The sequence below is a fragment of the Hydra vulgaris genome, chromosome 13, assembly GCF_038396675.1.
Source record: "Hydra vulgaris chromosome 13, alternate assembly HydraT2T_AEP".
In the NCBI taxonomy this organism is placed as follows: domain Eukaryota; kingdom Metazoa; phylum Cnidaria; class Hydrozoa; order Anthoathecata; family Hydridae; genus Hydra; species Hydra vulgaris.
In genome coordinates this window covers 35,972,168-35,997,263 of record NC_088932.1, presented here as the reverse complement: position 1 = coordinate 35,997,263, position 25,096 = coordinate 35,972,168, and the positions used below count along the sequence as shown (strand labels likewise).

Sequence of the window (25,096 nt, the reverse complement as noted above, 5' to 3'; positions counted from 1 at the left end):
CTAAGAAATGTCAAATCTCAAAATATTATTGAAAAATTTGTAAAAGAAAAAGCGAAATACAAAAAATTATTCCGCAGCGAATCGAAGAAAAACGATGAAAGTTTCGAAACATTTTAATGTTATCATCATTCTATTATATATTATAATTCATTCTATTATATAATTAGATAACAATAAAAAACAGTAAAATTACTAACGTTCTATTTTGAAAAATTGTTAAAACTGTTTTTAAAAAACTAACGAAAAAAAATAAAATAGATTTGGTTTTCATGGTAAATTTTTTTTTATTAAATTTAATTTGAATTTGTAGTATAATTTATATACGCGATGCCGTTTTTGGTAGTTAGAATTTCAAGAAAAAAAGTATTTATTTTTCAACATGAAAAATAAATACTTTTTTATTGAAATTTAATTTGAAATTGCAACACTTCAATTTATATTACACTCCCAGCGGGCACACGACGTTGGAATAACGTTGAAATAACGTTGATCAACGTCGATCAACGTCAATCAACGTTATTTCAACGTTATTCCAACGTCGTGTGCCCGTTGGGCTTATATACACTTCAAGCTGTATTTAAGTGAGATACGACGAATTTTTTTTAAATAGTAACTGTATGAATTTCTAATGAATTAGTTTCTTATTTAGAAAACAAAAGTGTGTTTATAACTATTTTAAATAAATGACAACTGATTTTTACTATTTTTAATAAAATTATTTTTATTAGCTACAATGACCAACAGGGTAAAGAGGACAAGCTCTTTAGATGACTATTTTGTTAAAAGAATTAAAATTCTACCAATAAAGGACCATGTTGGTCCTATTGTTTTGTCTTTTGTCAGCGGGGCTGAAAATAATCAAATTACAATGAAACTTAGTCCTTTTTCTCCAGGACCTGAATTTTTTTTATGAAAGCTGCTAATTTTGCAAGTAAAACTAACGCAGAAATTAATAAAGAAGATTCAATACCCGCGACAAAAGATGATAGCTGTTTGCCTATAGACATTGGGGCATTTTTAACACGTCAGGTAACAAGATAAATACCGTACATTGAAATGCAATTGGTTTCCTGGTCCAAATTACAAAAATCCATATTCTGTGCATTTAAAGAAGGATAAGATTGTTAATTGATTTTTGTCAGAGAAACATATACATAAATTTCCGTGGATAATGATTTCAGAATACCTTTATGGAATTTTTTGTAAGTATTGCTTTCTTTTTGCAAAAGTTGGGGGAATACACGGTCAAGTGCAATTACTCAAGATTATTCAAAGTTATTCAAAGCTTTTGGATAAGGATGGAGACTTACAATTACATGATTGCAATGCGTATTACAAAGTTGCTATGTTGGCAACATCAAATTCCATCAGAATATATGAATGTCCGTCTGCAGATGTACGTAGTTTAGTTAACAAAGAAACACTTAAACAGGCTAAAGAAAATAAAGAACGATTAAAGCCTATAATTGAATCTATAATATTTATTGGTCGACAGAATATTGCTCTGCGAGGTCATCGCGATGATAGCCAGATCTTTGAAAAAATCAAGACTCTTCAGTAATTAATGATGGCAATCTTCTAATGATGCTTCTCTTTTGAGTGAGCGCTGGGGACAATATCTTAAAAAACCATTTGAATAACTGTAATTCTAAAACAACATACATAAATAAAAGTATTCAAAATGAAATGATTGAACTATGCGCTCAACAAATTCAGGACTTAATTAAAATAAGAATTTTTATAAGCTTAAGCGAAACGAGATGAATTGAACTGCATGATTCTGAGTTTAGTTTTAAATCTTGTTTAACAAATATAATAAAAACAATTAGTTTGATATCTCAGTGGAATGAAGGGAATTCTTCAACAAAGGCCTCATTACTAAAAAATATCTGAGTCCTTATTTGTAATAACACTTTGTTCATTAGCCAATGTGTTAAATACCACAGTCTCTTTAATTAAGGCTCTTCAAAAAAAATTATTGGATAAGGAATATGCAAAAACTATTCTTAAACATACCATAAAGATATTAAATAAAAGACTACAGAATGAAGAAAATTTAAATGCTATATTTTTGACTGCGTCAAAGTTAATAGAAGAGTTAGGTTTTAAAATCAAGACTCAACTAATTACAGGAAAACAAACTAATTGCGCAAATCTCAATACCAATGATCCTCGAACTTACTATAGAGTCAATGTTTATTTACCGTTACTTGATAGCATAATTCTAGATTTATAGTTCAGATTTTCTGATGAAACCTTGAACTCTTTTGAATTAAATGTAGCAATACCTAGAAATTTATTATATAAAACAAAGACAGAGTTAACAGTATCCATAACTAGTATACTGAGTTTTATGAAAGCGGGTTTTTCCCGAAAACATTTTTAACGCATAAAAAAATATCTAAGTTGCTCCACAATGTTAAAATCAGTTAATTTAGTTTTTTGTTTTTCTCCTTTAAAAAAAAGTATTTACCGTTTGCAAAGTCATTGTAGTTTTATGAACATCTGTTACTGTACAGTCACAGTAGTTTTGATACAGCAAACTATGTTAAAAACCCATTGACTGTGTACAGTATGATTATAAGTTTCTTTAAAGAAAGCGTCTCTGTTTTTTTTTCTGCCATAAATGCGTACAAATTTGTATAGCAAGTACGCAAACAATGGTTTGTTATAATTTAGTTTTCTATTTACGTTTAAAAAAACGCATAATTTTGAAATGAGAAACTTATATTTTAGGGAGCGCCAGTTGACCGGCATAGGAACCGCGCAAGTGGGATCCCCCACCCCGTCCTCCCTCCCGCACGCCCTATGCTGAATTTGCCAATGCCTCGAAATCTTTTTTTGAATACCAAGTTTATATTGTTAAACTGTCATATTACGATTATTGACGGTAAACTGAAAAAAAAATTGGGTTAGGGGTCATTACAAAATGCCTGGCACCATTTTGTAATGACCCCTAACCCAATTAATTTGTATAGCAGGTACGCAAAAAGTTAATTTGCGTATCTGCTATACAAATTTGTATAGCGGTACGCAATAATAAATTTTGTTGCCAGAAGTCATATTGATAGTCAATATGACTTCTGACAACAAAACTAATTATTTATTATTGAGAAGGAAAATTTGCTGTGATAAATCCAATGTCAAGTTTTGTACTATATTGGTGCGTGAAACACGGCTTAGAATTTTGTGTAGCACCAAGTCTCGGTTCGGAATGAATGTTAAAGTCCATCATATTTGTAAGTTTTTTTTTTAGCTACTGTTTATCTTTGCGATGGATATTTTTTTTATGAATTCCATCTTGACGCTTATTATTTTCCACAATTATTTATAATTCATAATTTTGTTTTTTCATATCCAATTAAAAAGTATCTGTATGTGTTATACCCAATTGAAAAAGAATCTTAAGAATACCAAGTTAATAAACTTTTTAAAACATAAAAAGTCTTTTTCTAAAATAAATTTAAAAAAATTCTAATTTTTTTAAATTTGCATCTACCACAGCTGCATCAATCCCTCACAGCTACAAAAGATTAAAAACTCATGATAAAAAAAAAATTAAAATAGTAACAAAATAATACAGAAAAACATTTAAATAAGATTGAAAATGAAATAACTCAAAATTGGTTTAATTCGTTAAAACATTGTTAATAAAATTTTTTTAAATCTTGATGTTATTAAAGTATGTAAAAGAAATAAATAAAGTTAAGAAAAAAAGTAAAATTTAATATTTATTTAATTTATTTTAGATTCACTTATTTATAAAGTTTTTTAAATTTAATATGCTTTAGCGAGATAACATAGATTAGACGAAGATTAAAAAATCGCAAGGTTAGAATTATTTTGTTCAATCTCCACTTTTCCAAAAATTTTAGTTATTGTTTGTGTTATTTACTCAAAATAGTGTTTTTCTACAATATTGAAACCTTGAGTTAAAACTTGAGGAGAAAACATTAGTAAACATAAGCTTTTCATATATAAGTGAAAACATACGCTTTTTATATGCCGTCTCCTAAAGTTTTAATTTTTTAAATCGTTTTATCTCAAAACTCTAAAATGTGGAGATAAAACAAAATTTTTCTAACCTCGCAAAATGAACAGTTTTATAATTGTGGAGTATGGTGATCTTCTTTTCTTTTAGTTTCATATCGCATTAATAAAATCGGTATATTTCAAATAAAAATTTCAGAACACGGTTTGAAGTAATCAGAATCAAGCAATATAGATAGTAATTACTGGTACTACTAAGAAATTTTATTGTTCTATACCCTATCGCTTAAATGGGTTAAAACGAGAAACTTTGTTAAAATTAAAAGAATATATTATTCATGGGCCTCTAAACTCTTATGGGTCCTGGCGCGGCGCACTGACTGCACCCCTCTCATACTGCTTAATTGTTACTTTTACTATTTTTGTTATTTTTATTGTTACTATTATTACTATTTATGCACTTATTGTTACTATTATTATTTATTTATTACTATTTATGCACTTATATTTGTTTGTTTTTTAATCTGTTTATTTGATTGAAATTTGATAATCGGGACAAAAGTTTGCATATGAGCATATGAATTTTCAAAAGATGCAAATTCGCAAAAAGAAAAACTTTGTGCTTATTCCATATCCAAATTTTCATATTCTGAAATCTATCATTTATCTAAATATTAGATCTTATAATAGACTCTTGGTTCTAATAATTGATAGAAAAATTATTAGTTTCTGTTGTTGTGCCTAACAGTCTAGTTTTTCGTCAATTTCTTCAAAATTAAATTACTCGGGCTCAGCACATTCTGAAATTTTCACTCCTCAAAAAAAATGCATACAATTTTGTAATACAACTTTGCGATACTTTTGCTTTGTTAATGCTGTGTTTTTTGTTGTTTTTTTGCGTGGATACGACACCGGAGAAATGAAAATATTTTAAGAAGATATTGGAAATAGAAGTACGCTATGCTGAAAATATTTTACCGTACGTAAAACGGGGTGGCTTTACCGTACCGTAAAACGGGGTGGCTTTAATAATGGATGTGACTGATAATTCTGCCTGTTTGTTACAAAAGTATCGGCCTCAAAATGTAATTGCAAAATAAACAACCAATTTTTTTTTCTTTCTGTTATATAACTATATTCTAACTGTATTTATGTTCAAGTGGTACATTCTAGTTAGAATACTACTGGAATATACCACTCGTCAGTTATTCTCATCAGTTATATACTCTTCACTATATCAGATACAGTTTGCAAATGTGAGTTAGTTATTATTTTAGCATTAAATTGTTGTTGTTTTTTTTTTGGTCTATTTGTGAATATATACAATAAGGAAATTGTTTTCTAAATTGAATATTTACCAGTATATGTTATAAATTTACTATTGTGCTATTATATTGTGTCCTAAGTTAGTAAAACTTCAAAATAAGAGTGTTAATGACACTTGTGAAGAGAGTTAAATTAATAAGCCATAAGGAATTAAAAGACTATCAAAGTCACCCTAACGAAGGGGTGATATTGATAACATTTGGTACTTTAAAACTAGTACGACCGAAAAAAAAAAAATATTAACGAAATCTTATAAAAGAAATTTATAATGTTACATTGGCAAAAAAAAAAAAAAAATCAGAAAAAAATGTTATAACAAAGAGTTTTTTTGCAAAAATGCTCAAAAACTTATCAAAGTCCGTTTTAACCCCGTTTTACGGTAAGTCATATAGTGCAATAAAAAGTGTACAAAGATATTTTTTTTGTGTGTATGATATCTTGACAGATTTTTTAAAAAGAAATAAAAACTGGTAAAATGTATGATATTAGTCATGAATTATGACTGGCCAAAATACAGTTAGAAGCCAAATAAGAACAGGTGCAGATATCTAAAATAAGTCTTCACAAGAGCAGGCTAAAAATCAAAATGATTATTATTAATATTATTTATGAATTTCAAAATGTCCGATTTTAAATGTTTCTGTTAAAGTAAGCACAGTAAAATAAAAATTTAAATAGAGATTAAATTACGAAAATGACACTCGCAACTTTGTTCTAAAAAAAAAAAAGGATTAATTACATAATTGATTACAGATAAAACATGTTAAATAAATGCTCATTGATAAAAAAGAAAAAAAGAAAGAAAGAAAATGGGAGTTTCAAAATTTTAAAAGTATCTTAGTACATTTTCAGTTCAAAATGAGTATTTTTAATTTTCCGTTCGGTCAATTGCGGTCCTGGTGGTCCGGAGTGGTCCATTGTGGTCAGGTATGGTCCAGGTAAGTCCAGTGCGGTCCGGTGTAGTATTTGTATACATCATCGTGTTGGTTTTTTTGGACAAAAATTATATTATAAAAATTATACAATTTTTTTAAAAACGAAGATTTTATAAGTTGCAGAAATTATGTTTGTTTTTTTTTAATTATTTTGCGTTTTTATTTGCATAGTATTTTTTGTTTGTTCTAGAAATGGGAAACCAAAGCAGTTTGATTAAAAAAGAAGAAAAAAACACATCGAATGATGTTTTTCTATCTAACGATGCTTTTTTATCTAATGAAGTTGAAAATGAAGACACAAATATATATCAACAGATAAAAGTAATTGTTATTGGAGCAGGTAAAGATTATATAATTATAATTACTTTCCATTATTATTATTAATAAAATTAGTAATGATTAACTTATAATCTCAATTTGTCTCTTAAACTTTAACGTCTCAATTAGTCTGCTTAAACTAGTTGTCTTTTGGGAGCAAAAGCTAAAAGAATGTCGATAACCTTATGAATAATATAAAGTTTAAACACTTAGACAACCAGAACCTTTTGTATGGCATTTTAAGGCAGATCATGATTTTTTTCTGGCAATAAGTATTTTATTAGTAGAGACTACTTTTTGTGTTTGAGACTTTAGGCTTTAGTACTTAAATCAATTCTCCTAAATTTAAAATAGAATATTGAAGGAAGTAGTTAAAATAAGTAAATTAAATAAATAATTTAAACTTCAAAAAAATACATCGCCTACCGGTGGAAAATTATAACAAATTTTCATCCCCAATTAGAAACTTCAGTAGTAGTAGAGTAGTAGTAGAAACTGAGTAGAGGTTATTTGTTCTAACATCTTTTTATGCTTGGAAAGAATATGTTTTTAGCATCTTGAAAAACAAATGTTCTAGTGCATAGACATGACTCTTTCCAATGAATTACAAGAAATCAGTGAAGAATGAATTTAAACTTTCATTGCAAAAATTTTTCTTTGATTCAATGATATAATAAAGTTGGGCATTGATCCTCAGTTGATCCAATCTGTCTAGTCAAACAAAATAAAAAATTAGTTAAATAAAAATCAATAAGATCAATATATATATATATATATATATATATATATATATATATATATATATATATATATATATATATATATATATATATATATATATATATATATATGTATATATATATATATATATATATATATATATATATATATATATGTATATATATATATATATATATATATATATATATATATATATATATATATATATATATGTAAATTATATTAGTGTATTCTACGAATAGAGTGCTCAATGTTCTTAAAGAACAGAGCAATAATAAATTAGTAAAAAACACTTATCTAACTTTTTTCTTCAACTTGAAGTTTCACCATTGCTGGATCATCAGGAAGAGTTTCTAAATCTCAAAATAATTTAATTTATAGAAAAAAATATTTTGCAGGAAGTTATAAATTATTATAAAAAATTTTTATTTACTATATATTTTTTGGTTAACGGGAAGTTATAGAAAGTAATTATTAAATAAATTTCTTTGGAATGGGGATAGTTTACTTTGGTCATTTGTTTTTATAATTTTTTAAGAGGTATTTATTTTCGTGCCTACATTTAGAAATTAATTCAGATTTTTTATTTAATAAATTTCATTGATTTAAATGAGTAATTATTTCAAATTTTTCTTGCAAACATAGCATACATTTTTTGGAAATGTTGTTATAGGCAGGGGCAGAGTTTAGAATAGACTATTGTAAATTAAAATTTTTCATTTTTTTCTTTTAAATCCCAAATATATTTTGACAGCATAGTCTCTTTTGAATATTTTTTGTATTTAAACGATTGTTTGTGGTTTCCATTCCCCCTCGGTTAAGCCAATATATTGTTTATCCAATATATTGTTTAGCCAATATATTGTTTATCAAGGTTATTTTGTGAGGAAACAATGCACTTGTAAATTACATTTTAGTAAAAAGATTTAGTAACTCTTCCTTGACATTTTAGTAAAGAGATTTAGTAACTCTTCCTGATGATCCAGCAATGGTGATACTTCAAGTTGAAGAAAAAAGTTAGATAAGTGTTTTGTGTTTCGAAGCTAAAAAGTTGAGAGAGGATTATAACCACAATAAGTAACCTTCTTGACTGTAGTATATATATATATATATATTTAATATTCTATAATAATTTATTCTTCAGCATTTTAAAACTTTATTTAAAAGCGTTTAGCTTAGTGTAAATAAATTTTACTAGAAAATTTATGTAGCGTAACAAAATAACTTGTTATGTTTTTGACTATTAAATTTATAGATTCATTAAAAAGTTTATTAAAACAATCATTTTTGTTGTTGTTTATAAAATTAATTGTACAAATTGTTTTAAAAACATTTACATTCATCATAAAAAATACACTTTTTAACAATATAATATCTTTCGATAATTTAAATAAATGTCTTCTATAATATGAAAATATCACTTTTCAAATTTATAAAGTAACCAATAAACAATTTTTAAAAAAAGTGCATCTGTTTAAGAAGCCAATAAATTTTTGCTAAATTGCATTTAAATTTTGCTAATCGTTTGTATTTAGTTGTTTTAAAAAATTGGTTTTTAAATTTTAAGTATTTAAAAGTTGGTTCAAAAAAAAAACAACTGCAATTTAAAGAAAGTTTTATATCAAATGTAAATACTTATGATTATTATATTTTGAGTTACGTGGGTGGAAATTATTTTACTTATTGGGCGGTTCCTGTTCTGGTGATACAGGCTTAGTTCTTGCTACTAAAACATACGATGCAATAACATAACAGTTTGGAAAATATATGAGCTCTTCTTCTTGATTGATATGAGTTGGTTGACATCAGCATTACAACCACGTCCCGCCACGTCCCTGGAAGTTCCACGCTCAACTTAGTTTCTCCGCGCAGTGGCCTTGCTCGGCAAGGTTCGTGTTTTGGTGTTAAAGAATTGAGAGAGGGTTGCACCACGAATAACAACTAAAAAAATAAAAAACACAAAAAAATGAGTAGCCTCCTCGACTGTAGTGGCCCCTAGGCCCTTGGGGAGGTGAATAATCTAAAAGAAAAAAAAAATATATTGTATTAAAAAGGTACACAACAAATTAGCTCCATTTCCGGAATAATAATAAGAAAATAAAGGGTTCTAAACTGCCAACACAAAGACAGGTCTTGTTATGTCTTTTATTAAACCTGAAAGATTTGCACTGTGATCAAGCTTTATCTGAAGCTATAGACAATGTGCTCTTACACTATCAGAAAGCCAATATCTCAACTATAGTATTCCATGTGATTCCATTTTTTAGATGTCATCCTGAATAGTTTAGTTAAAGTTCTTACAAAAAACTGGAGAGTGGTCTTTTCTTAAACAGAAAAAAAAAACATGGTCAAATTTACCTAAATTTGTTATTAAAAATCAGGTTTAAAAAAATGTTTGTTAAGACTCCCCCCCTACTTCCTTCCCCATCTCACTCCATTTATTACATCTGGATAAAAATTCCCATCCTTCCTTTTATTCTCACCCCACATTGTGTCAAGTACCTGAGAGTAGCTTGACAGTAATAAAGTTGAAACAACTGACCATATCAAATTGTTCCTTTAGTTGTTGCTGACTTGCTTTTTCTGTTTTCTTGGTAATTTTATAAAATCCGATCCTAAATTTCAAACATTTATTAAAATTTTTTGACCTTGTTTTTAAGTTTTAAAATCAAACCTTTGTTTCACTTTTTTTCTGCCAACCTGATGCAGACCTCACACAGATTAAGGTTTATTTTTTTCTAATTCCGAGGGCTATATATATATATATATATATATATATATATATATATATATATATATATATATATATATATATATATATATATATATATACATACATGTATGTACATTTTACTCATCTTAGTTTGATTAGTTTTTCTTTTGTTACCTGGAACTTCTTTTGTTACCTTGGAACTCTTACTCATACTTGTTAAAAAATTTTACTAAACATTTTACCCAAGACCATTGAACATCAGACGGGTCCCTATAATTATCAAAAAAGTAGTTCTTCAAAAGTATATCATGTTGGGGACCCCTAAAAATATTTTTTTTACAAAAAATTTTAAATCCAGTGTTATTATATCATATAGAACACATTAAGGGGGTAGCATAGATTTTTCAAAAATATTGTTATTTGGGACACCCTTATATATATATATATATATATATATATATATATATATATATATATATATATATATATATATATATATATATATATATATATATATATATATATATATATATATATATATATATATATATATATATATATATATATATATATATAATTTATTCTGATTCACTTCCAACAAAGTTGCAAGCAACCAATTGCTTGCAACCTTGTTTAGAGTTACTAGAAAAAAAAGAATAGAGTTATAAAGCAAGGAAACAGTTGACATGAAAATTTGAAGGTTGAATGAGTCAGGAAAACATGAAGATAGGATAGAGATCCAATAGGTTGGGGTGCAGGAGAAAAAGCTAGACAAATAAAAGTTTTTAGAGCATGCAGGGACAGACACAGTAAAAGAATGAGACTTTGCTAAATGATGAGTCAAGTGAGACTTTAGTTTATTTGATGGACCTAAAGATGATAGCTCCTTTGAGGAGGGATCTCATGCACTACTATGATTGAGTCTTAAGTTCTTTATTAGCTTAGAACATGATCAAGTACCTGAATATATATAAACAAGCAAATAAACAAAAAAGTCCTAATTACCACCAAATTATTTCACTGTATTTTGTATGAATATTTGTGATTTTCTAATTGTAATCATTTCTTCCATTTTTTTCACAAGAACAACTGGAGAACAAATGATTTTTTATGATTGCAAGAAATCGATGCAACAAAGTATTGTCTGATGCTAAGGTTCACAATAATTTCAGATTACTAAATCTAGAATTTCAACTCAAAAATTAAGTTCTAGAAGTTATTGAAAAATCTTTAACTATGTCATTGACAAAGGAAAATCTAACATTTCATAACTATTACATAGGTCTGATTTTGTTACCTTTCCCAAGGATAAGACAGAACTATTTGCAAAAAAAAGTATCCTCTCACTAATTCTCCTTAATCTAATAAAGTGTGTTTAAACCTATAGTTTAATCAACTGATTGACATCCAAATCACTTCTGCTTTCATTGTTAAAATTATTTCTCACTTTAACTCTTCTACAATCTTGTTGTTGTGGTTACAATCTTGTGGTCTGGACAACATTTCTGTCTTACAAAAGTATTATCCAGAACTCTTATCACTACTTCTTAAATTATTTATTATTAATTATATCCAAAACTCACTTTATTACACTCTAAACTATTATGTGCTCAACTTAACCTTGTTTTTGTGCCTGCTGGAAAATGGTATTTGTGGTTCCAGTTGTGAAAAATCTGGAGATTGCTCTGACCCTTCTGAAGCTGAATCAGTTTTCCTTTGCTCAATTAGTAACACATTCTTTGAATGTTTTCTGAAAATCTCTGGTAGATTTCGACTTGTTCTACTGCTGACTTTTTCTATTGAATCTAGTTAAAATTATTTCTCTAAATGTATTGAATTGAAAACTGATTGAAATTATATCTCTAGGCGTATTTAAGATTTTATTAATTAGAACATGCAGGCAATATTGAATCAGATCTCTCTTCTGTGACATCTCAGGACTTGCAGTGGCTGGTAAATTTTAATCCATGCAAAGCTAATAATTATCACAATGTTGTGGTATTTCTATAATTATGAATGGCAAAATTCTTATCTAGTCCTCTACTTTATGTCTTCTGGGATTGTCCTTAACTACTGATATCTATACAATCAATACTATATACAGCAAACCATATATACAAATTAGTAAGTGATCGGGTTGACATTTGACCTTATCTGGTTTTGATAAAAGCATTGCTGGGGCAGGGCTTATGAAGCTGGGGCAGGGCTTAAAACCAGAGCTAAAATAAATGTTAATAAAAATCATTATATATGTATATATATATTTATATATATATATATATGTATATATATATATATATATATATATATATATATATGTGTGTACATGTATATATATATATATATATATATATATATATATATATATATATATATATATATATATGTATATATATATATATTTATATATATATATATATATATATGTATATATATATATATATATATATATATATATATGTGTGTATATATATATATATATATTTATATATATATATATATATATATATATATATATATATATATATATATATATATATTAGGGTGTCCCAAAAAACAACATTTTTGAAAAATATATTCAGAGACCCCCTTAATGTGTTCTATCTAATACAAAAACACTAGATTTAAAATTTTTTTGAATATAAAATATTTTAAGGGGTCCCTCAAGACCCTCGAATATTTAATGAATCCCTAATATTTTCAAAAAAAAAGTTTTTTAAAAACCTGCTACTTAAATGAAGCGAAATTACATTAAAATTTCAAAAATGATATAGATTTCAAATATCAAATTGTTATTTTTGGTTTTATTACATGAAAAATTACTTTTTTTTACAAAAAATAAAAAAATGCATTTTTATGTATTTTTATGACAATTTTGATAAATAAGTTAAAATTTTTCCAAATTAAATATTATTTTTGAAATTTTTATATAATTTTGCTTAATTTGAGTACCAGGTTGACATACTTTTAAAAAACTTTTTTTTTGAAAATATTAGGGATTCATTAAATATTCGAGGGTCTTGAGGGACCCCTTAAAATATTTTTTATTCAAAAAAAATTTTAAATCTAGTGTTTTTGTATTAGATAGAACACATTAAGGAGGTCTCTGCATATTTCTTTCAAAAATGTTGTTTTTTGGGGCACCCTAATATATACATATATGTATATATATATATATATATATATATATATATATATATATATATATATATATATATATATATATATATATATATATATATATATATATATATATATATATATATATATATAACTATTTAATTTATGCTTATTCTAATATAATAAATTGCTTCTTTTCTCTCAGGTGTTTACGGCTACTTTTTTCCATTAGTGACAAGACTTCCTTGTTCTAGTTGCAAACTTTATATGTTAAGTATTAGCATTAGGCTCTTAAGCCTTTAATGCACCTTCGCTTCTAACGCAATGAGGAGAGATGAGTAGCACTCAACAGTGACTTCATCTAACTCTAATCCATACAGTACTATCTTCTTTAGACTATTTGTTACTATTTTGTACCTTCATAAATTATCTGTTGTTTGTCAAAGAATGACTAATCTATAAACAGAGATGTAGGTCTTGAGATTTGGGGTTAAATGTGCATATTAGTTGTACTTAAAAATTTAAACATAATTAAAAAGTATTGTCAAATTAAACAAATTTTTTTTTTTCTGCTTACAGTTTGGTTTTATTTATATAACTTTGTTCTTTGTTGTTCATAAAGCCTATATCACATTTTTATAGGTTCATGCTGTTTTAAAGATGAAGTTTCTTAGTAGCAAGGATGTGATGTACCAAAAAGACTCAGGTTTTAAAAGTCTTAAAACCACTATTTATTCCTGGTGTTTAGTATTCAACAGCTCCAAAAATGTTAGCAGACTTATGAATTAAAGTTGGAAAAGAATTGGTATTTAAAGATTAGGAACTTATTATTTAGACCAGAATTATTTTACATAAAGATTCCAAGTTCAAAATAAAATGTTCCTGTACTCAAAAATTGTTTATTTTTAAGATTGTTCATAATTTCTTATTTTTTTAATAGCTTTTGGAGAACAAAGACCAGAAATAAATAGTAATTTTGTGACTGAATATTACAACATGAAATTTTCTATCTTTTTGGAAAATAAATTCAGAGTTCCAGTTTACTGTCAATATACAATAAATATTTAAAACAGTAATTCACAATAAATGTGAAAATGCACTGCATTGTTATTTATTTTTTTGGTTTCATGTAATATGATCATGTGACCAGATAAAAGTTAAAAGAATTTACTGAGTTGGGATTAATATTTACTTGGTATTAAAAATTTGATTTTCTAGAGATTTTGGAAAAATTTGAAAATAGTTAAATTATAGTAAACATACAAAGCTTTTTCTACTTGATAGCTCTTTAAAGTGTATATATATATATATATATATATATATATATATATATATATATATATATATATATATATATATATATATATATATATATATATACTATCTGGGTTTCATAATCTGATAGTATGTTGTCTAATTTATGCAAAAGCATGTTTACTACAATATTTCACAAGATAGCTTAAAAATTTTAAAAATACTTACTTAAGTAGTTTTGAATATAAATTTATCATGATTTCACTGGTGACATGGTTTCACTTTTTTTAGTACTGTTTTATATTTGAATTTTGTATTTGTATTTTGGTAGTAGTATTACCGATAAGAAGAATACCAAAGTTCAGGAGTTTTTTATAATCACCCACTATTAAAGTGATGGTTTTCTATCAGAGTTTTTCTAAGATAAAAATGTTTTCACCATATCTAAAGAGCTATGGTGAAAACAATTTATCTAAGAAAACTCACTAGCTTCAATCTAGGATCAGTTTAACGAAGTGATAAAAATTTCCCGAAAATTTTCAAATAGGAAAATTTTCCAGAAAGTTTCCATAAATTTTGGAAATTTAAAAAAAATGTTCAAGTTATAAGATGTGGGTAAAATTTTACCTTTAAAATATTGTGAAGAAGATTATAAGCATTTTAGAAAACCCTTGATTCGAAAAACACTTTTTTTTGCTGTTTTTTTATTTTAATTAGAGTTTTATTTTAATTGGAAAAAAGAGTTTTTTTATTTTAATTATAAGTAGCAACTATGATAATTTGTTTTCAAAAAAAAAAATGAAGCTATAGGCTGAACATAATTTGCGTCCCCATCCCTAAAAGGAAAGGAGTATTTTTTCAATGTCTAATAAATTGATTACATAAGTTACTGAAAGCCTTAAAATTGTATTTAAAAAGACTTGCTGAATATAGTATTTTACATTTTTTTCTAAATTGGAATATGCATCTCTCTAAGATAATTTTTCAACTGATACTGCCATTTAGACAAATTATTTTACACAATTTTTACACATATATTACACATTTGTGTGTTTCATAATAATCATACTAGGCAATGTTTTCTGTTATTTTACTGAATATTTAGATCAATTATATTAGGCTTTTTTTACAGATATAGGAAAGAATGTTATACAAAATTATAGGCAATCGAAAAGCAAGATGTCACCTGCTGTAAAAGCAGTAAAAAAGCAACAACAAAAAAAACCTTAATTCATATTAAAAAATAAAATAGATTTTCTTGCAAATTTTTGTTGAATGTGTTTTTAATGTCATTTTTAGATAAATTATTTTAATCTAGCAGAGTTAGTGCTTTTATAACATGTAACTTTTATAAAAAAGTTTAGTATGCAATCTTTACACCTAAAAAAGAAAACTTTTTTATGAGCATGTGTATATGCTTCCCATTTGATATTTTATTGCTTTAAAACACTCCACAAAAATAATACACAATAAAATTTGTTAATCTAAAAAAAATTTTTTTTTTGTCTTTTGTGAAAATTTAACATTGTAGTTGAGAGAAGTAAAAGCTGTATATACAAATATGTTATATACAAGCTCTAAAGACAGATTAACACAGAAAACATCTACTTTTTGCTGCCCCACAAAAGTAATATATAACAACTTGAGCATTTCTAAGCATTTTTAACAATTGCATATTACAACAATATATTGGTATTAGATTTAAGAATTTGTTCATTAGGTTGTCGAGGAAATATTTATGCAACATATGCAATTGACTTTCCTGACCAGATGTCCGTTGTTGGTGTGGCAGAACCAAATAAAGTCCGCAGAATGATGTTTCAAAAAAAGTATAATTTAAGTAATGAAAATGTATTTTCAGATTGGAAAGAGGTATTTTTATATTATTTTTATTATTTATTGTTTCTTTTTTATTTACATTTATTCTTTCTGGTAAAGTTTATCACATAACAGACACATTAGACCTTTATACATGTGTCATTTGCATTACTTCTATATGTTTTACTAACTGTATATCTTTCATATGTTTTTTTTTTTGCAAATGTCCTTAAATGTAATGGTGATTATATAAAATTTTATTAAATGAAAAATGACATTAAGATTTTAAAAACAAGTTTAAAATCACAATATGATTGGTTAAATAGTTATGAAATTTACTGAAATTTTATATTCTTTTTTAAACTTAATTAAATATGCTCAAATGTATGATGGTTAATTGTTACTCAAATGAATGATGCTTAATTGCAGTAATATAAAGTGAAAAGAATTGCATAAAGTTTTAAATTATTAAGTTTTACTTCTGTTAGGTTGTATTAAAAGAAAAGTTTGCTGATGCTGTTATCATTGCTACATTAGATGATTTGCATTATGAGCCATGTCTTGCATTTTCCAATCTAGGCTACCACATCCTTTGTGAAAAACCTATGGCTCCCACTGAAGAAGAGTGTGAAAAAATGGTAGAAGCAGCAAAGCAAAACAACATTATACTTGCTATTGGCCATGTTATGCGTTATACCAACCATTACATGACTGTAAAGAAACTCATTGATGATGGATCAATAGGTGAATATTTAATGTCTTATTTATGTTAAGAGTTTTTCTGTGCTGAGGTTAAATATATTTTGCAGGTCAATCAAGGAATTTTATTATTTGTCTCAGTGTTGATTGATAGTTACAACCTATGGTAAGGCTTAAAAGCGTGACACCTAAGACTAGTTGAAAAATGCATTTTCTAGTTCAGTAGATTGAATCTTCAATTAAATGAACAAAATCCGTTTTATTATATTGTTATGTTATATAATAGTAATAACAACAAGCAAATCAAAAGGTTTCAAAACAAACATTTTATTTTATATTTTGATAAAATGAAAATTATTCACTTGATGTAGAGGCAGTAGAAGCTCTGGTCAATTTTTTTAATCTGTTTTTGACTATTGAATTAAATGATTTATTGCACCAGTAATGATTGTTTTTGTATGATTCCTACTAGTGAGGTATTAATTAAATTAGTGAGGTACTTATTTCATTAGTGAGCTACTAATTCCATTAGTGAGGTAATCATTACTAATGGATTTAATGGATTTCATTAGTGTGCCTGATGCAGTAACTGATGGCACATTTAGGTAGTATGTATTAACATTTTAAAAAATTGTTGTTTTTTGAGAGCCAGATATATAAGATCTATTTCTGGCTCTAAATTTTCGAAACCTATTTTAAAATTAAAAAAATAGATTTATTTTTATATAAAGCTTATTATTTAGAATAAATAAATTAAATATAAATAATTCTTAAAAAATTTAATGAGATGTTCTAGATTTGTTCCAGATTTAATTTGATATTAATTGAACACAATCGTATAATAACAATAGAGTTTTGATTTATATTTGTTATTTATTATAAGATTCATTTTATTAAAATATATATTTTTTTAATTTCAAATCAGTTAAAAGCGTTTAAAGGCTAAAACAAAAGTTTAAGCCTTCAAAGCTTTAAGCTGCTAAATAAACTCGGCAATTTTACAATTTTATTTAGGGTTGGGAAATAAAGGATAGGGATTTTACAATTTTATTTAGGGTTGGGAAAAAGGTTTTTATATGAAGTATGGTAATATAATTAATATAATAGATATTATTTTATTATTTTGTATTATAATTATACGCTAAAGTTATGTATAATAAATCGTAAATAATATAATTATGTATGTATATATATATATATATATATATATATATATATATATATATATATATATATATATACAGTCTCTGACAAAACGAGTGCAACCAAATAATGCTAATTTAGTTTCTTTATATAAAAGTGCTGCATTTTTTCAATTTAGAGAAATAACTATGTAACTGTTTAGAGACAAAGTTCTTCAAGTTTTATTCATCACAAAGTTAATTATTTGTACACGAAAATTAATAAATTAATCAAAAGTATTAAAAAAAGTTGATTTCCTTCTGGACAAAACAAGTGCAACTCGACAAAATGTTGACCAAGCTGTATTTCGCTATCAATATTTCGTGGCGAATCCTTTGTTGTCGATCACAGCCTTGCATCTTCGAGGCATAGATTCGATCAGGTGATCAATGAAACTTTGTGGAATCGCTGCCCAGGCCTTTTGGATTTGTTCAAACAGTTGATCCTTATTACAAACACCTTCACGATTAATTCTGCGGTTGACGATCTCCTGCAGGTTCTCGATAGGGTTGAGATCCGGAGATTGAGGCGGCCAATCCATCACCGATAGGTGGTTGTCTTGAAACCACTGCTTGACTACTTTTGCAGTGTGTTTCGGATCGTTGTCTAGCTGAAAAATCCATTTTATTGGCATATTCCATTCAGCATGAGGTAACATAACATCTTTCAGGATATTTTTATACATGAAACGGTCCATTATTCCATCGTTTCAATGTATTGGACCTAGATCGCTAGCAGAAAAACACCCCTAGACCATTACATTGCCTCCACCATGCTTCACGGTCTTATGGCAGTAAAGTAAATCGAGGCGTTTTCCGGCCGGTCGACGTACACGGCAAATGCCATCGCTTCCAATGATGTTGAACTTCGATTCATCACTGAACAGGACAGTTCGCCATTTCTGCACATTTCAGTCAATATGAGATGTAGCAAACAGGAGTCTTTTCTTCTGGTTTTTTAGTGAAATCAGCGGTTTCTGTGCAGGGCGTCGAGAAAACAATCCGGCTTCCGATACAGGCAGCTCTAATTGCTATTGTATCTCGACTGATGATATCCAGGGATCCTTCTTGACGGATCTGACGATCATAGAATCCTCTCTAGAAGTGGTGGAATGCGGTCTTCCACCTTTGTTATCTGCTGCCAACTTCCCCGTAGAATGATATTTGGAACATAGTCTTGATACGGTCCATTTTTTCACGCGATATTTATCGCAAATACTTTTTTGTGACATTCCACTTACGTAATCGCCAATAATTTTCTTTCTTAGTTCCAATCCAAGACTGTCAGGAGCCATTTTTGCACTTGAAGTCATAAAAAGAATAAAAACAAATAATCACGCTTCTCAAGGTTTACCGTGTTACATTTACCTTGTGATGATACAATAATGCTCTGTGGAACACAACGTCTTGGTTGGATGTGGACTGTATTGATGTAATGAAACACTTGTTGTATTTCACTTCTTGTATTGATGTTCTTCGATAAAACACTTTGATAACACTCACTTGGATAAACTGTCTTGATAATACTGACTGATTGACTTCCATATATTGACTGAATTACATGTCGATTTACATGTCTCTTATATAATAAAATGAACCTGTGTGAACCTGTTCTGGAAGATTCTAGATGCTTCTTTTCGATGCTTCTGGATGCGTCTGGATGCTTCTGAATGTTTCTGGATATTTCTGGATGCTACTGGATGCTTCCAGATGCTTCTTCTGGAAACTTCTGGAAGTTTCTGCATGCTTCTGGAAACTTCTGGATACTTCCTTTAAGTATTAAAAAACTTCCGTGACGTTGACACGAACCAGACTTAAGAAAATGAAATAAACCAAAAATATTCTGCCTGTGTGCTGTCACCTGTCAGCTGATTGCTCATGTTATGACTCCAGACTCCTGAACTGTTTGCTGTGGTAGTATAGTTCGTTTCGTTTTTAAGACATGTAAAATTAGGAACACTTTTTAGCATTGTTCGATGTTGGTTACAAATGTTTTGTCCAATACTGTATATATTTATGTATATATATATGCATGCTATGACTCCAGACTCCTGAACTGTTTGCTGTGGTAGTATAGTTCGTTTCGTTTTTAAGACATGTAAAATTAGGAACACTTTTTAGCATTGTTCGATGTTGGTTACAAATGTTTTGTCCAATACTGTATATATTTATATATATATATATATATATATATATATATATATATATATATATATATATATATATATATATATATATATATATATATATATATATACATATATATATAAATATATATATATATATATATATATATATATATATATATATATATATATATATATATATATATATATATATATATATATATATATATATTTATATTTATATAAAAGCTCATTATAGTTCTGGAAAAGGATAAACTTTGTCTCTCAATAATATAAATATCTTTATAATTTTCAGTGAGCCAATGCTTTGAAATCATCATTTTTACAATTACTTATTTAAACGTATTACTTATTTAAACATGTCTAAAACATTTCATTTCTCCAAATACATTTTTAGTAAATGTTCAGAATAATTTTAAAAATTTCTTTAGTTCGGTATTCAATAAATTACTGCCCAACGTTTGGGTTTTATTAAAATACTGGTTTAGTGCATCCCTAATTTAACGCATAATGACTTTAAACTCGATTTATTTTAGTATAATGTTAAACTCGATTTATTTTAGTATAATGTTAAAACTCGATTTATTTTAGTATAATGTTAAACTCGAATTATTTTAGTATAATGTTAAACTCGAATTACTTAAGTATAATGTTAAACTCGATTTATTTTAATGTAAAATATAAGAAAAATGGTAAGTATAATGTTGAACACTCTTTTTGTATTTCAACATGTGTACAAAGAAGAAAAAACTGATTTTTTTTTCCCCAAAAAATTATTATTATTAAAAAATCTTACAAAAATTGTTATATATTAGGGTTTAAAGTAATAATTTTAAGCAATAAAATATTTTTTTATACTTTTTCATTTTAATTTAATTTTTATGAGTGCTTTTTCTTTATCTTCCTACATATGTGGTTCTTTTTTCTGTGATTTTATATATAGTTTTACATATAATTTACAACTAATATTTATAAGTTGGTATGTATATATGAATTTTCAAAATTTCTGTGTGTGTGGTGTGATTTTTTTTAATCTTTTTAAGGAGAGTTGATTGGTATTCAGCACCTAGAGCCAGTTGGTTGGTGGCATTTTGCTCATTCCTTTGTACGTGGTAATTGGAGAAAAACTGTGTGTGATATTGGATCATTGATGACAAAATCTTGTCATGACCTTGATCTAATTAAATTTTTTTTTGGGAGTGCAAAGTGCACCAAAATTCAGTCATTTGGCAGTCTAGTTCACTTTACGTCTACTAAAAAACCTCTCGAAGCTAGCGATAGATGCTTAGACTGTAGCATCGAAAAGGTTTGTCCATACTCAGCAGTAAGGCAGTATTTGGGTCCTGTTAAACAAGGTTTTCCAGATATGTTTTGTCACGTTGTATGTGACATACCTGATATAGAAAACATGACTGAAGCATTACGCACCGGACCTTATGGTCGGTGTGTTTATAATTCCGACAACAACGTGTGCGATTACCAAGTTGTTAACATGGAGTTTGAAGGGAGCAAATATGCATCATTTACAATGTCTGCTTTTACTAAAGATGTTTGCTCAAGAAAAATCACTATAATGGGTTCGAAAGGTCGCATTATTTGTGATGGTAATAATTTTGAACTTTTTCAGTTTGATACTATGGAAACATCAATATTCAAATCTCGGCGACCCAAAGAAGAAACAAATATGTCTGGTCATGGATTTGCTGATTATTACCTAATGAAATCATTCGTAACATCTGTAGCCTCCAATAACAAAGATTTAGTAAAATCCGGACCCGAAGATAGTCTGAGGGGACATCGACTTGTTTTTGCAGCGGAAAGATCACGATTATTGGGTGGTGAAATGTTAAAAGTGGATATCTAAAACTAACTTTAAAAGATGAAGTTAACATCTGAAAAACTCATATTTTTTAGGATGAAGTTTTGAAATTAGTACATAATTATATTTTCTTTGTACTGAAATGAACTGGCTGACTTTGTACCCGATATGAGCGGGCTGACTTTGTACCCGAAATGAGCGGGCTATAAATTTGAAATAGTTACAACTTTTAAATTCTCAAGTATATTTTAATAAAATTTTAAACTTGTCAATATACTTTATTCTTTTTTTTTTTTTTAATGCTATTCCGGTGTTTTAGATGATATTCCGGTGTTTTAGATGATATTCCGGTATTTAATTGTTTCCAATGCTTGTTGATAATATTCTAGTAGTGCTTTTGACGTTGTTCCGACGACTCCATATTGTTACCTAACAGTTGATTATACTTCATGAATTACGAAAAATAAAGAAAGCCCCAGAAGAAATATCTTAGGAGGGGGAATATATAAGCGATTCTGTATTACTCTTTTATATGAACGTTTTAATTTTTAACTACCTTCAGCAGTATGCTAAAATGTTTGTAACTTAAATGTATGGTAGCAGCTGCAGTGCTGTATAACATGCAGTTCACTGATGGCCAAAGAGACCACCAGGTTTTATGTCGTGTCACTCAAATGAAACCTTTTTCATTCAAAAGTATTTGTCTTGTAACAATAGAAATAAGTTTTTTTTTTAAATCCGAACAAAGTACAAAAGAATAATCAGCCAATTTACGAATTTTAGATGCGCGTTTCAAAAAAAAATTTTTTTCACGAGTATTTGTTCTATAAAAATAGTAAAAGCGCTTATGAATTAAAAAAATAAAGTTACTATAAATTCAAAATGGGGCAAAGAAGAAAGTTGAGGGGACCTAATCCAATTTAAGCATTTTAGATGCCAATTACAAAAATAATATATGAAATGCAGCATATAAAAGTTAATGCTTAAAAAAATTAAACTCTTCTTTCATTAGAAGTAATTACAGAGTTGCTTTCAGCGTTAAAGTACACTTTTCTAAACGTTTAAAATTATTTCATGTATGTTTAAATTTAGAATGAAGTCTTCACACTATTCAGTCTTTAGTAGATTAAAAAGAATCTTTAACACCTTTTACATCTCAATTTTCTCAACTAAGATCTATTACCTTATTTTAGCACATAAATTTTTTACAATGGGCATCTAAAATGTTTTTTAAAAAATAAAAGCAATTCCAGTGGTTCATATATACTTTAGTTTGCTTTTGGATAATATAGAAAACTAAAAATTTGATTAAAAAAAAAACTATAATTAAGACAAATTTCATCAAAATCAGTGTTAAAAGGGGGAAAATCTGAAAAAATTCAAAACACTGTTTCTTGATCAATTTTTTTCGAAACTCAATAATTTTTTGTTTAGAGCTTCTTTATATTATTATCCATTATTTCCACTAAAACTAAAGAAAAATATTAAAAAATCTCAAATTGGACACAATATTAAAAAAAATTAACAAATTATACATTAAAAAAACAAGTGTTTGGGGTTTTAAAAGTTATAAAATTATTCTTAGTTAATTATTTTAGTACATCTGAAGTCTTTACGGTTAAGGAACATGTACTGAAAATTTCAGCAAAAAATCTTTTCTCAATCACGAGATATCCATTTTTAAAGTTGCAAAAAAAAAGAGGAAAAACGCAAAGCTTTTAAAAACAAAAACAGAAACAAAACAAAAAAATATTTGAAACAATTATATCAACTTAAAAAACACCAGGAACATAGACTTCTTAAACTTAAAAACTCGACTTAAAAATCACCAGAAGCATAGACTAAAAACCACTAGAAACATAGCAACATCTTTGTTGTTTGAGTTATCTGGAAGATCTTTTTTCTTGGTTCTTTTTTATTGTCTTTTTTTAGTCTTCTCATTACTCTTATTTACAGATTATCGAATACTTTACAGACCATCGAATACTTTACAGACTATCGAATACTTAACTTATTATAAGTAATATATTAGCTTTTTGCATAAATCTGCATCCGTTAATTGCAAACTATGCCATTACCTTGTTTACACCATTTGTTCCATCATTAAAATAAATTATAGCAGAATTGAAACCAATATCTGATACATCTTTTGTTACAAAAGTGTTTTTTGGACAACGTGACCATACAATATTGTTGAAGCTTTCGTTTGCATTTTGGGTTTGTCCATGAAGACGTTTTGATAATAAATGACACTTTTGATAACAAATGACACTTTGATAACAAATGACACTTGATAACAAATCACTTCTGAGTTCTAAAAATGTTGGTAACAAAACTTGAAAACTCCATGATGGTAAACTTATATTCTTTTTATAATTGTTAGTGCCATTAACTAAATCTTTTTTATATTTGCGCTAACTGGACGATCCAGGTGAACAAATCTGTTTCACAGCAATGCCAAACAATTGCTAAGAAAGCTTTTTTCATAGCGTATAAGCTATTTAAATTTTGTCTGATGGCAAGTCCATAAAAGTTTTGCATTGAGTTAATTATTTTATCTTACCGCGACCAGACAGAATTTTTTTTCCTTTGAACTTTTTACGCTGACTGCTAAAAAATCTCCAATGAACCAGTTGACTCCATTGCACCCGATGCTTGTAAAGCCAGTTTTGGTGTTCTTCAGACCCTTTTTTTCTATTCCAAATTTGACACTGACTGCAATACTTTGTATTACATAAACATCAATACACTTGCATTGGTTTATAGCTGCAACGTAACCATTAAGGGATGAAAATCCACTCTTCTGCTAAGAACCAACTACTGAAACACGACATGTTGTGATGCCTAAATGAGCTTTATTTTCAGGGTTTAACTTAATCATACCAGCTGCTTTTACCATGCTATTACTTGGTACATTACTGTGAGCTTTACACAAATGACTGATTATGTTTCGATAACTGGGTTCAGATAATAACTCTATATTGAGGCATCTAGCAAAACTTTTTATTGCTGCAAGACCTTTCCCATTTTCTCGA

The 25,096-nt window shown here is 27.4% G+C and overlaps 1 protein-coding gene across 3 annotated transcripts; it reads left to right on the top strand.

Moving 5' to 3' along the window:
* Positions 1 to 6,284: 6,284 nt before the first annotated feature.
* Positions 6,285 to 22,333, top strand: LOC100198727 (uncharacterized). 3 transcript variants are annotated; one of them, XM_065816807.1, is made up of 5 exons: positions 6,285 to 6,591; positions 13,786 to 13,849; positions 16,118 to 16,269; positions 16,704 to 16,959; positions 21,286 to 22,333. In XM_065816807.1, exons 2-5 carry the CDS (start codon positions 13,804 to 13,806, stop codon positions 22,104 to 22,106), a joined length of 1,275 nt encoding a protein of 424 aa, XP_065672879.1. In that variant the 5' UTR covers positions 6,285 to 6,591; positions 13,786 to 13,803; the 3' UTR covers positions 22,107 to 22,333. The 3 variants fall into 3 exon arrangements, with proteins under 3 accessions (XP_065672879.1, XP_065672880.1, XP_065672878.1); XM_065816808.1 differs by having other exon boundaries at positions 13,786 to 13,948; XM_065816806.1 differs by lacking the exon at positions 13,786 to 13,849.
* The last annotated feature ends 2,763 nt before the right edge of the window (positions 22,334 to 25,096 follow it).

Coding starts and splice junctions, on each gene's coding strand:
- LOC100198727 (XM_065816806.1), top strand. CDS start 6,444: ATGGGAAACCAAAGCAGTTTGATTAAAAAAGAAGAAAAAAACACATCG. Junction 6,592..16,117: donor AGTAATTGTTATTGGAGCAG/GTAAAGATTATA, acceptor TTTGTTCATTAG/GTTGTCGAGGAAATATTTAT. Junction 16,270..16,703: donor TATTTTCAGATTGGAAAGAG/GTATTTTTATAT, acceptor TACTTCTGTTAG/GTTGTATTAAAAGAAAAGTT.